The sequence below is a fragment of the Thalassophryne amazonica genome, chromosome 8 (assembly GCF_902500255.1).
Source record: "Thalassophryne amazonica chromosome 8, fThaAma1.1, whole genome shotgun sequence".
Taxonomy (NCBI): domain Eukaryota; kingdom Metazoa; phylum Chordata; class Actinopteri; order Batrachoidiformes; family Batrachoididae; genus Thalassophryne; species Thalassophryne amazonica.
In genome coordinates this window covers 72,246,070-72,259,472 of record NC_047110.1, presented here as the reverse complement: position 1 = coordinate 72,259,472, position 13,403 = coordinate 72,246,070, and the positions used below count along the sequence as shown (strand labels likewise).

General features: G+C 41.9%; 1 protein-coding gene across 1 annotated transcript in view; it reads right to left on the bottom strand.

Annotated features, from left to right (window-relative positions):
* Nucleotides 1-13,403, bottom strand: part of LOC117515873 (hepatocyte growth factor) — an 80,609-nt gene that overhangs the window by 31,051 nt on the left and 36,155 nt on the right. Inside the window, exons 6-7 of the mRNA XM_034176635.1 lie at nucleotides 11,498-11,618; nucleotides 6,060-6,178 (exon numbers count right to left, since the gene is read on the bottom strand). Coding sequence (XP_034032526.1) covers nucleotides 6,060-6,178; nucleotides 11,498-11,618 — 240 coding nt within the window. The remainder of the gene's footprint in view (nucleotides 1-6,059; nucleotides 6,179-11,497; nucleotides 11,619-13,403) is intronic.

Sequence of the window (13,403 nt, the reverse complement as noted above, 5' to 3'; positions counted from 1 at the left end):
CTGATATTTGAAAAGTGAAATGAAGTTTCTAGTATTTACAGAAAGTGTGCAATAATGATTTAAACAAAATTAGGCAGGTGTATAAATTTGGGCACCCTTGTCATTTTATTGATTTGAATACATTTAGCATGAATTATTGGAACACAAAATGAATTTGGTAAGCTCACTGACCCTTGACCTCCTTACACAGGTGAATCCAATCATGAGAAAGGGTGTTTAAGGTGGCCATTTGCAAATGTTTGTCCTCTTTGCATCGCTAATGAGTGGAAACGTGGGAGCCTCTGAACAACTCTCAAATGAGCTGAAAACAAAGATTGTTCAACATCATGGTTTAGGGGAAGGATACAAAAATCTATCTCAGAGATTTCAGCTGTGAGTTTCCACTGTGAGGAACCTAGTGAGGAAATGGAAGACCACAGGCACAAGGAAGGATGGTGAGAACAGTCAGTCAACCCACAGACCTGCTCCAAAGACCTACAACATGATCTTGCTGCAGATAGTGTCTCTGTGCATAGTTCAACTATACAGCACATTTTGCACAAGGAGATGCTGTATGGGAGAGTAATGCAGAGGAAGCTTTTTCTGTGTACATGCCACAAACAGAGTCGCTTGATGCATGCTAAAGCACATTTGGACAAGCCAGCTTCATTTTGGAAAAAGGTGCTGTGGACTGATGAAAGTAAAACTGAGTTATTTGGGCATACAGTAACAAGGGGTTGTATGCATGGCTGAAAAAGAACACAGCATTCCAAGAAAAACACTTGCTACCTACAGTAAAATTTGGAGGTGGTTCCATCATGCTGTGTGGCTGTGTGGCCAGTGCAGATACTGAGAATCTTGTTAAAGTTGAGGGTCACATGGGTTCCAGTCAATATCAGCAGATTCTTGAGAACAATGTTCATGAATCAGTGACAAAGTTGAAGTTGCAACAGGGCTGGATCTTTCAACAAGATGAAAATCCTAAACACTGCTCAAAAAGGTATTCATGCAAACAACTAAGGTATTCATGCAAACAAACAAGTACAACATTCTTAATGGCCATCTCAGTCCCTAGACCTGAATCCATCCATCCATCCATTTTCTCCTGCTTTATCCGGAATCGGGTCGTGGGGGCAGCAGCTCAAGCAAAGCCGCCCAGACCTCCCGATCCACACACACCTCCCCCAGCTCCTCCGGGGGAACCTCAAGGCATTCCCAAGCCAGCCGAGAGATGTAGTCCCTCCAGCGTGTCCTGGGTTTTCCCCGGGGCCTCCTCCCAATGGGACGTGCCTGGAACACCTCTCCAGCGAGGCGTCCAGGGGCATCCAGAAAAGATGCCCGAGCCACCTCAACTAACTACTTTTGATGTGGAGGAGCAGCGGCTCGACTCCGAGCTCCTCCCGAGTGACCAAGCTCCTCACCCTATCTCTAAGGGAGCGCCCAGCTACCCTGCGGAGGAAACTCATCTCGGCCACTTGTACTCGCGATCTCGTTCTTTCGGTCATGAGCCAAATCTCATGACCATAAGTGAGGATCAGAACGTAGATCGATCAGTAAATCGAGATCTCTGCCCCCCCTACTCAGCTGTCTCTCCACCGCGAACAAGTCCCCGAGACACCCAAACTCCTCCACTTGAGGCAAGGACACTCCACCGACCTGAAGAGGGCAAAGCACCTTTTTCTGGTCGAGAACTATGGCCTCGGATTTGGAGGTGCTGATTTTCATCCCGGACGATTCACACTTGGCTGCAAACCATGCTGAAGGTCCTGATTTGACGAAGCCCACAGAACCACATCGTCCGCAAACAGCAGAGACGAGATTCTGTGGTTCCCAAACCAGACCCCCTCTACACCCTGGCTGCAGCTAGAAATTCTGTCCATAAAAATAATGAACAGAACCGGTGACAAAGGGCAGCCCTGGCGGAGGCCAACATGCACTGGAAACAGGTTTGACTTACTACCGGCAATGCGAACCAAGCTCCTGCTGTGGTTGTACAGGGACCGGATAGCCCTTAGCAAAGGACCCCGTACTCCCGGAGCACTCCCCACAGGGTGCCCCGAGGGACATGATCGAACGCCTTCTCCAGATCCACAAAACACATGTGGACTGGCTGGGTGAACTCCCATGAACCCTCGAGCACCCGATGGAGCGTGTAGAGCTGGTCCAGCGTGCTGCAACCAGGACGAAAACCACACTGCTCCTCCTGAATCCGAGGTTCAACCATTGGTCGAATTCTCCTCTCCAGTACTCTGGAATAGACCTTACCGGGGAGGCTGAGGAGTGTGATCCCCCTATAACTGGAATACACCCTCCGGTCCCCCTTCTTAAACAGAGGGACCACCACCCCAGTCTGCCAATCCAGAGGCACTGTCCCTGATCAACCACGCGATGTTGCAGAGGCATGTCAGCCAAGACAGTCCCACAACATCCAGAGACTTAAGGTACTCAGGACGGACTTCATCCGCCCCAGGAACCTTGCCACAGAGGAGCTTTCTAACCACATCGGTGACTTCGGCCTGGGTAATGAATGAGTCTGCCTCTGGGATGGGGGGCGGACTCATCCCAGACGTGAATATTATTTAAAATCTGTGGTGTGATTTTAAGCAGGCTGTCCATGCTCGGAAACCAACAAACTTGAGACGTTGTGTAAAGAAGAATGGTCCAAAATACCTCCAACCAGAATCCAGACTCTCATTGGAAGCTATAGGAAGCATTTAGAGGCTGTTATTTTTGCAAAAGGAGGATCTACTAAATATTGATGTATTTTTCCTGTTGAGGTGCCCAAATTTATGCACCTGCCTAATTTTGTTTAAATAACTATTGCACACTTTCTGTAAATACTAGAAAATTCATTTCACTTCTCAAATATCAGTGTGTTCGTCTGCTATATGATATATTTAAATGAATTTGCTGATCCAAGCAACCAATGAATTATAAAGGAAAATCATGGAAATCATCAGGGGCGCCCAAACTTTTACATACAACTGTATTTGGTGGAGACAAAGCAAAAGAAGGCCAGTTACTTTCAACTAAACCTCTACTGCCTTGGCTCCTTCTGCAGGTTTACAAGACTAAAAAGTATGCCACTATGGCTAAAACTGAAAATGAAAGGTTGCTTGGCTCATTAAATAGACAATATATTTGATTGTGTACCCCAGATATTACAAATGACTGAATAACTGCATGTAAAGCTGCAAATTTTTTTTTCAATTTTAAAACACTGCCAGTTTAGACGTTCAGTATATCTAAAAATAGAGATTTACTTGTTGCAACAGTAAACAAAAGATCTGTTTTGAACAAAAGAAGGCTTTGTCTCTCCCTTGCTCCCCTCTGCCTTGTTTTGATTAATACTAACTGGGTCGTAAACTTGGTCTGTTCCCAACAAAATGTTCCCATATCAGAAATAGAGAGCAAATGACAGAGAGATCAGAGGGTAGGAGATGTTTTTAGAGGGTCAAGTAAGGGGGAATAGACTGCTGTCAAATAAACATGGTGCCCGGACCTACTGCTGATGGTTTGTGGGCAAACAGGCCAGTCGCATATGCACCAGAAAGAAACTGAACTCAGGAACAGCATCATCAGTTCACTCTGCAGTTCCTAAGGATTCCAGTTGATATAACTGTGGCTTATATTTTAAATATTTTATTTTAACCAGGTTAGTCCCATTGAGATTGAGATCTCTTTTACAAGGGAGACCTGGGCAATTATAAAGTTTCCTATTCACCTAACCTGCCGACAGATTTATTACATAAAACTGCAAAGAGGAGAAAAAAAAGTAATTTCAAAATTTCTACAACTTCCCACTTTTTACCAATCCACATTTTGGAGATTAAAACCCTTGGATATGTTTGACAGTGAGAAGAAGTTGGAGTGTCCAGAGGAAACCCACATACACAGAGAGGACAGACTAAATCCAGACAAAACGGAACCAAATTTTGCAAAGGAAGCAAAGTAATCACAATGACTAAGTCCCATTTCACTGGCTACATGCTTCCAAGGCTGTAATCGTTGGCCATTTACATCATACGTTGCATGACTACCTTGTCCCCATTTCAAAGGTTGCTTGCAAAGTAGGCAACACTCGCAACCATCTTTTCCGTGAAAATGAAGGTTACATAAGGTGGATCCTTCACGGCCCAAACAATCCCATCATCTTCCGAATGGTTTCCACCTGGCTGTCGCCCAGTTTCTGGCAAAATTTGATTCAGTAGCGCTGCTCCAGTCGTTCTGTCATTTTCCTTGCAATGAAAATCCACCGAGAGCACTACACACGACCTCACACAAATGCTGACGCAATCGACAGGTGTGAAAAAATTCACGCATGCGCACAAAGGTTCAAGGTTGGCTCACGCAAGGACACGTGATTCAAATCCATCAGGTTTTTGCAAAAAAAAAAAAGGTCGGATACTTTTCTAACAGACCTCATATATGTCACACCAGAGTATAAGTCGCTGGGTCTCCCATTCTCTTAAAAAAAACACAATAAAAAAATAGTAACTTATTCAAATGCAGTAGTTCATTTTAGACTTGAACTACTTTTGTAGTAGGTATGATCCTGGTTTTATGTCTGTACGTGCAGCAGCAGTTTTACGAGTAGCAGTAATAGACTTGAGGAGTGTTACTGCCACAGTAAGCACTCGCATGAAATAATAAACAGCAGGTCAGTAGTGCAGGTCGGGGTGGGGGGATAACATTGTGACTACTAGCATCAACATAACAGAACCATAGCTAACACAGCAGCTCTGAGTTTGTGTATATGGTTATGTGTGTGTCCCATGCACCAGTGGCAGGTAGAGCAAAAAACACTTCTTGACAGCTCTGAATTAACAGAAACCAGTGTTGCCACAGTTACTTTGAAAAAGTAACTTAGTTACTTTACTGATTACTCAATTGTAAAAGTAACTTAGTTACTTTACTGATTACTCAATTGTAAAAGTAACTAAGTTAGATTACTAGTTACTTTTTTAGTTACTTTTCCCAGCTGCCGACAACAACCCTCTGCCACCTCAACATGACAATGATACCTGTTTTGCCAAAACTCACTTTATAGTCACCCTTTCTTGACTTCAATGAAAATAAATACTTGTTTTATAAAAAGTAAAATAAAGACCTCTTTCTTGACCTCATATTTAACTGTTGACAGCACTGTAACAGTAAAACTTGCAATTTCGAGCCTACATTGTTTATAAAGGTAACTATTAAATTCTAACATTTTTCTAACATTTAAATTCTCTCTAAACATTTTACTTGTCGAAATTATTATTATTTTAAGCAATATTAGTTGTAGTAAAAAACGGCTTCAAAATTACACCTTTAATCTAGGGGTGTTGTGGGGGAGGGGGGCACATCCTTGCCCCACGCCCCCATTCCATCTAGATTCGCCCCTGCTTTGGCGTTTGAGCACAAAGAATGGATAACATTTATTTATGCAGAAAACATGACCAGATTTACAGGTAAGAAAGTTTTATTGCATTTTCACATCATGTGGTCCTCAGAAAGAGAGTTTAGGTGCATTTGAGTGGAAAATAGTGTTAGTTGTTGACGCGTCGCGGAGGATCAGCTGTTTTTAACGACCAGATACAGAGCGGCTCAGCTCAGAATTCTAAATAAAGGAGGAAAAAAGTATAAAAATGTCTTTGTAAAGTTCAGTGCAGGTGTGCTGATCACCGCGCTTTAAGAGGTGAGGACAAGTCGAGCAGCTGCAAAAAAACGCGGATTAAAAGCTCACAGCTCACTTAAAGTGGGCAGTTCAGTCGAACCCCGACCTCCTGCCCACGGACCAAGTTTAATGCTGTTATCGACCCACAATGAAAAATAATAGTAACGCACAGTGACATGGAGAAGTAACTTTAATCTGATTACTGATTTGGAAAGATTAACGCGTTAGATTACTCGTTACTAAAAAAAGTGGTCAGATTAGAGTAACGCGTTACTAAGTAACGCATTACTAAGTAACGCGTTACCGGCATCACTGACAGAAACACACAATGCAGACCCATAAACACATTTTCTCTTACAAAAAAAAAAAAAAAAAGATGCACAACAACAGCAAAATCAAACAAACACGTGTATTTACTCACCGCACACTTTGATGTCGCAGTACTCCCACGGAGTGTGTGGGTCTGCGGTAAAACACCAAGGTCTGTGACGTCCGTCCGGATTCCTACAGTAGTTATCATCAAGGCCTTTGCCGGAATATCTAAGACAAAGCACACATGGCAAGACACTATTTGGAGATGGAATCTCAAATACATAAACATGAAAGATTTGACATTGAAATGCAGGCTCCACTTGTATTGCTTTTATTTCGTTTTATTTTCTTCTCTGTCAGAGAAGAAAATAATGCCAGACGTAAACAATGCTACACATGAATGTTCCTATTTGATCAATCCCTTGGGAAGACTCCCTCAATTTCCCTAAGGGAGTCTTCTCAGGAGATCAATAAAGTTCTATCTAATCTAATCTATTGTCTGAAAGTAATACAGTGTTGTGAGTAGATCTATAACCACAAATCAGGAATAAAATTAAAAACAAACACACACACACAAAAAATAAATAAATAAAAAATGCAGTGATTCTTACATTTACTTTCATTGCAGACAGTCTGAACCAAAGATATTTCATGTTTTGTGTGGTCAACTTGATTTCATGCACATTCATGAAATAATAATAATAAAAAAACTTAAATTTCCGTTGTTTTTGTGGAATAAATGCCCAAAGAAATACTACAGTATGTCAGTTCAGTTTGTTTACATGGTAGCTAGTCCTTATATTATCATTCATTTCTACATTTTCTAAACCAATTTTTTATGGTTAGGGGTCATTGGCAGTGTCGTGTGAGAGATGATTAATTATCACATTCACTTAACCTGCATGTATTTGAAAGTAGGAAGGAGCCAAACCACCCAGAGGGAACCCACACAAACAAAGGGAGAAGATGCAAACTCCACACAGACAGAACCTGGGGCCTCATCTACAAAGCATGCGTATACACAAAAACCTGGCGTAAGCCTGTCTCCATGGCAACGTTCATATCAAAAGTGTATCAAAAGTGACATGAGCGTGGAACTGTGTGGTGCGTCATGTAAAAATACTGGCTGGCGTACATGTTTCTACAGCTATTGTTCCACTGTGGATACATAAAGGTGATGCTGGGAACCATTAATAGTGTGAAAACATGAAGTCAGAGTGATGTGGACATTAGAGACACAGTGATGAGCAATTAACACACCCACGTTTGCAATATGGATGGATATAAAAGCACGCACAAGCTGATGTGTAAAATGGTACTAACATGGCTGCGTTAGCGTTGTTAGAGGACATTGCAAATGGTGCAATCCGATGTGAGCGTGTATTCAGGGAACACGAGGATTTACTTCCAAATGAGGATAATCGGCTCATAAGGCCACTGCTACTGGAGTTGCGCACAGAACTGCTGCCGGCCCAGAGTGCAATTCGGTGAGGAGCCAGGGGTTGTCTGTGCCTACACAGGTGCTGACCACGCTGGGCATCCTGGCATCAGGGGCATTCCAGTGTGAGCTGGCTGATCGGTCAGGAGTGTGCCAGTCAACTTTGCACCGAGCCACGCCAGCTCTGTGGAACGCACTCATCCGAATGTCATCCAGGTACGTTCCAACATTACAGCGCATTTTGCAGCGAGAGCCAGTGTCCCGAATGTAACTGAAGCTGTTAACTGCACACATTTTGCTATAAAGGCACCATCACATGATGAATTTGTTTCTGTTAATAAGAAACATTTTCATTCAATCAATGTTCAAATCATTAACACACCAACGCGTTTGCAATTATGCGGATGGATATAAAAGCATGCGCAAAGTGATGCATAAAATGGCACTAACAGTGGCTGTGGTAAAATAGTTTGTGTAATTGTTCCAAACGAAATCCAACGCGGACACATTTGTGCATGTGCACATTCAAATATGTTTTTATTGTTATTATTAATGTCTTTTTTATTTTTGCTTGATGGTGAGCTGCAGAGCTTCTTATCAGGCGTCCTGTGTTCATTATTTGTCAATAAACGTGTGTGTAAATTGTGAACGTCACACTGTTAGCAGAGGCGGGCCTCCCCTTTTTAATGTCAGTGTGTGCTCGCTGTTCTGTGTGTCTCCACATCATTTCCAGTCATCTATAGTACAATTTCTTTTCTGTGTTCATGTTGTCTGATGTGATGTCGTGGGGAATCCCTGCTCAAAGGGCCTATTTACACTCAACAAAAATATAAACGCAACACTTTTGGTTTTGCTCCCATTTTGTATGAGATGAACTCAAAGAACTAAAACTTTTTCCACATACACAATATCACCATTTCCCTCAGATATTGTTCACAAACCAGTCTAAATCTGTGATAGTGAGCACTTCTCCTTTGCTGAGATAATCCATCCCACCTCACAGGTGTGCCATACCAAGATGCTGATTAGACATTGGTCTACTCCTCTTCAATGGCTGTGCGAAGTTGCTGGATATTGGCAGGAACTGGTACACGCCGGTCCAGAGCATCCCAAACATGCTCAATGGGTGACATGTCCGGTGAGTATGCCGGCCATGCAAGAACTGGGACATTTTCAACTTCCAAGAATTGTGTACAGATCCTTGCAACATGGGGCCGTACATTATCCTGCTGCAACATGAGGTGATGTTCTTGGATGTATGGCACAACAATGGGCCTGCGGATCTCGTCATTCAAAATGCCATCAATAAAATGCACCTGTGTTCTTCATCCATAACAGACGCCTGCCCATACCATAACCCCACCGCCACCATGGGCCACTTGATCCACAACATTGACATCAGAAAACCGTCACCCACACAACGCCACACACGCTGTCTGCCATCTGCCCTGAACAGTGTGAACCGGGATTCATCCATGAAGAGAACACCTCTCCAACGTGCCAAACGCCAGCGAATGTGAGAATTTGCCCACTCAAGTCGGTTACAACGACGAACTGGAGTCAGGTCGAGACCCCGATGAGGACGACGAGCATGCAGATGAGCTTCCCTGAGACGGTTTCTGACAGTTTGTGCAGAAATTCTTTGGTTATGCAAACCGATTGTTTCAGCAGCTGTCCGAGTGGCTGGTCTCAGACGATCTTGGAGGTGAACATGCTGGATGTGGAGGTCCTGGGCTGGTGTGGTTACACGTGGTCTGCGGTTGTGAGGCTGGTTGGATGTACTGCCAAATTCTCTGAAACGCCTTTGGAGACAGCTTTTATGGTAGAGAAATGAACATTCAATACACGAGCAACAGCTCTGGTTGACATTCCTGCTGTCAGCATGCCAATTGCACGCTCCCTCAAATCTTGCGACATCTGTGGCATTGTGCTGTGTGATAAAACTGCACCTTTCAGAGTGGCCTTTTATTTTGGGCAGTCTAAGGCACACCTGTGCACTAATCATGGTGTCTAATCAGCATCTTGATATGGCACACCTGTGAGGTGGGATGGATTATCTCAGCAAAGGAGAAGTGCTCACTATCACAGATTTAGACTGGTTTGTGAACAATATTTGAGGGAAATGGTGATATTGTGTATGTGGAAAAAGTTTTAGATCTTTGAGTTCATCTCATACAAAATGGGAGCAAAACCAAAAGTGTTGCGTTTATATTTTTGTTGAGTGTACATGAAATTGCATCTTTAAATAGGGCGTGGCCAGGGAGGAGTTTGGTTCCATGCTCAATTCCACGTTCAGTAGGATGTACAAACAGAACATGCATTAATTCATGGCTACGCACACTTTCATACATCTGAATATATTTGTGCTTACGTCAGATTCAGGGTTTTGGCATACGCCAACTTTTAGTACAAATTGAATGCAAGTCTTAGTACGTGAGGTCCAGTGGTGGGCATAGCTAACCAATAAGTTAGCTTCGATAACAGATAATCAGCTAACTGAAAAGTTATCTTTTATAAAGCTAAACTGATATCATATTTATCAGAAGCTACAGCTAAATGATAACTTTCAGTATTGTTTCCGGTACACTTGCAACCACTAACAAGCTGATTTTGAGTTTTAACACCACAATCACTTGTTAAGCTTTGTTCATCACACCTGCGAAAATATGTTAGCGGTCTAAAAATTATCGGACCAAAACTTATCGGAAGATAATTGGTCCGATGATGGTTTTCAAACTTATCTGAAAAGCTAATCCAAAAATGAAAACATTAGCTTCGATAATTAGCGGTTAATGGATTAGCAGAACTGTGCCCACCACTGATGAGGTTCCAGATCAGATGCAAACCGTGACCTTATCACTGTGGTGTGACAGTGCTAACCACGAAGCCACTGTGTTACCCTGTCCTTATATTAATTTAATCATAAAACCAGAAATAAGTAATCACAAAATGCATGAATTCAGTAGCTACTACATTAGTTTAAGGTTTTGATAAACACTTTAAGTTCATTTAGAGCTGTGCTGAGGGTACCCCATTGAGTAAATAAAGCACTGAAGGAATCCTGTTTTAATGTTAGTAAGCTTGTTTAAAAAAGTGTCTTTTAAGAGCAGGTACAAAAAAAAAAAAAAAAAAATGATTATGTGCAAGATTTCCATCCAATAAATATATGTTGCCCCCCCCCCCAAAAAAAGCACATCCATGCAAGATAACTTAATTTAATTTAGATGGGACTACATATATTCATTAGATGGAAATCCAATCCTGTTTGTCAGTTTTTTTAGTGTAGTAGAAGAAAAACAAAATCAGTTGTATTTTTTTTCCCCAATGAATGAGAACAGAATACCAGAGGAGAAACTATTTTCTCTTCCACACAACTGGAATAGTAATAACTATAATGGTGCAATGAATCCATCTGTGAATCTGAACACCATTCCAGAGAAAGATTAGCAGAGCAGCCTGCTAAAGTACAGGTGTTCTAAAGCAAGTCATCCCAAAGTCTCATAACTCTCCAAGTCTCCAGACATGGAGTGTCAGACTGCGTGAAGGCCGTCATTACTTTAGTGCTGTGTGCACACTGGGACCTCATTTACACAAACACTGGGATGATTAAGAACGTGTTAACAAGACTGTACTAATCCAGCCCACCTGCCTTCTGGTGGTTTGGGACACATGTTTGACAGATACACCCATGCATCCATTTATATGTGCACCCATGGCAATCATGTGAGTAATACAAATGCAGACTTCCCAGAAGTACATACCAACCTATTTTGCTGCTGGACATGAGTTTGCTTTATAATCTACTGAGATCGTATAGGAATTTAGGCCAATTAAGCTAAAACGAAGACTTTTCCCAGCTTAGCACAATTATATGCTCTATTATGAAAGCCTTCCTGTAGAGTTAGACACATTGGTTGACTCCAAATCACTTCATTTCAGGCAAAAGAAAAAAAAAGACAAAATGCTCCACCAGCTGTGTGAAACTATTATATAAATCATTATTACATAAGGCCTTCTCGTGCAGTTGAGATTGCATCATAATTATCTGTGTGTGGGCTTTCACGAGAGAGCATGCACATTGCAGTGTGATGCAGATGCACGTGCGCTACCTCGTGGGGTGGTACAGGTGTTTGTGTGGTTCGTCCAGGTCCCAACGCTGGCATTCCCGTCCACTCTCTGTGTGGTCCATAGGTCCTCTGTAGTCTTCCCCATTACAGGTCATACACTCAACTGTGCAGAAACAGTGGATATAGTGGACAAAGTGCAAAAGACAAATAAAAACTTTTTTGGGGGGGGGGGATTCACTGTCAAGAAGTGTCTGAAACATAAATTGAAACAAATACTTTGGGAAATAACAGTTTTAACCCCATCTAAACATTAAAGTTTGTATCTTGGTGGTCTAGTACAGAGCATGGTCTGAAGTGCATAGCAGCTGTGCATTTGGAATGTGTCAAAACTCCACTTTGTGATTTGCCACATAAAAGATATTTCATTTTGACACATAATCTGAGTAATGCGCAATTAATCACAATTGTGTTTTGGCATAACATAAATTAAACCAGACTGTCACCCGTTAACCCTCTGGGGTCCGAGGACATTTTTTGGACAGTTCAATCGCCTGGCATAAATGTTTTTTTATTGCTGTTAACAGCTCTCCCGGCTTCCCACAATCAAGTTTTATGTCTCCTTTTTCAGGGCAACCTGTTCTTTCATTATATATATGCTTTTGTTGTGTTTTACAAGTGTAATAAAGGTTTATAATCAAAATAAGGAAGGAAAAAGGAAAGCGGAAAATAATTTTCCGCATACATTTATTCAAAACACATAGCAAACTAATAAACAACTGTTTTGACACTTTATAAAAGGTAATTTGAGGTCTTGTGTGAAAGACTGTACAACAAAAAGGTTAAAACAAACACAAATGCACATTTTGAACAATATATACAAAATGGTCTATGCGTTTTTTTTTTTGTCTTCATGGTAAAAGCAACAGAGTTATCCAGTAACATTCACATGCAAACTAGTGGAGCGATCCTGATAGTTACACACTCTGAGCACGTAAGATTGTTATCAGAGGCTCTCCGTCTACTCCGTCTGCTTTCAGTGATCACTGTGGGTAATGGCGCAGGGTGCATATGGAGCCCAATAGTATGTACTCATTGGAGCACCCAGGGGGCTATTCAAACAGGCCAACTAGTAACATATCACTCCTGAAAACGATCTTTGGCTTTTCACGTGAGGTGAATCTGCCCTACGATTGGATTTTGGAAAACCATGTAACAGTGAACCAATTCCGATTGGACAATCACATTGCGCACGTCATCACACAGCTTCTATGAGGAGTACAAAGATGGCCGATGGCTGGCTCAAAAGTCTGCGGAGTTAACTTTTCAGCAAAAAAAAAAGTAAGTTTCTATCTCATATCATTAAAAAGTTATTTATAATTTAGTAAAGCTTGGTCTTAGCCATCATATACGACGGCGTCGGCCCCAGAGGGTTCATACCTTTACGAGCCAGATAGGTACGCTGGAACCTGGGGCATTGCTATTTTGACTGTAGACTCCAGTAAGAGGCTTTCTAATTTGAAAATTGATCTTCTAGCAATGCGAGAGGATCATTTATGGAAGTAGCCACCAAAGCTCCCTGAGGTGACTCAATGGAGAGCAACAGCACCAAACTGGAAGAATATGAAGGTAAGTTGTCTCCTGTATAATGAGTTAATTATAAACATTTCTTGATATTTACTGTGGTAATTGTGCACACATTTACCCAAGTCAAAATCCACTCCATGCTACTAGACACATCAAATAACACTTTTGCCCATTTAGTGGTGACAAGAAGTCTATATTGAGATTTTTAGCTCAGCTCAAAAGCTTCCATAGTTAGCTGTTTAACCCTGTTTTTTTTTTTTCTCGGAGTGAATGTAGTACATCTAGCCAAGGATGCCAATGCAGAGAACCACAACGTAGAATGGTTTGATGGTGAACTAAAAATAATAATTATGATTAGTAAGCT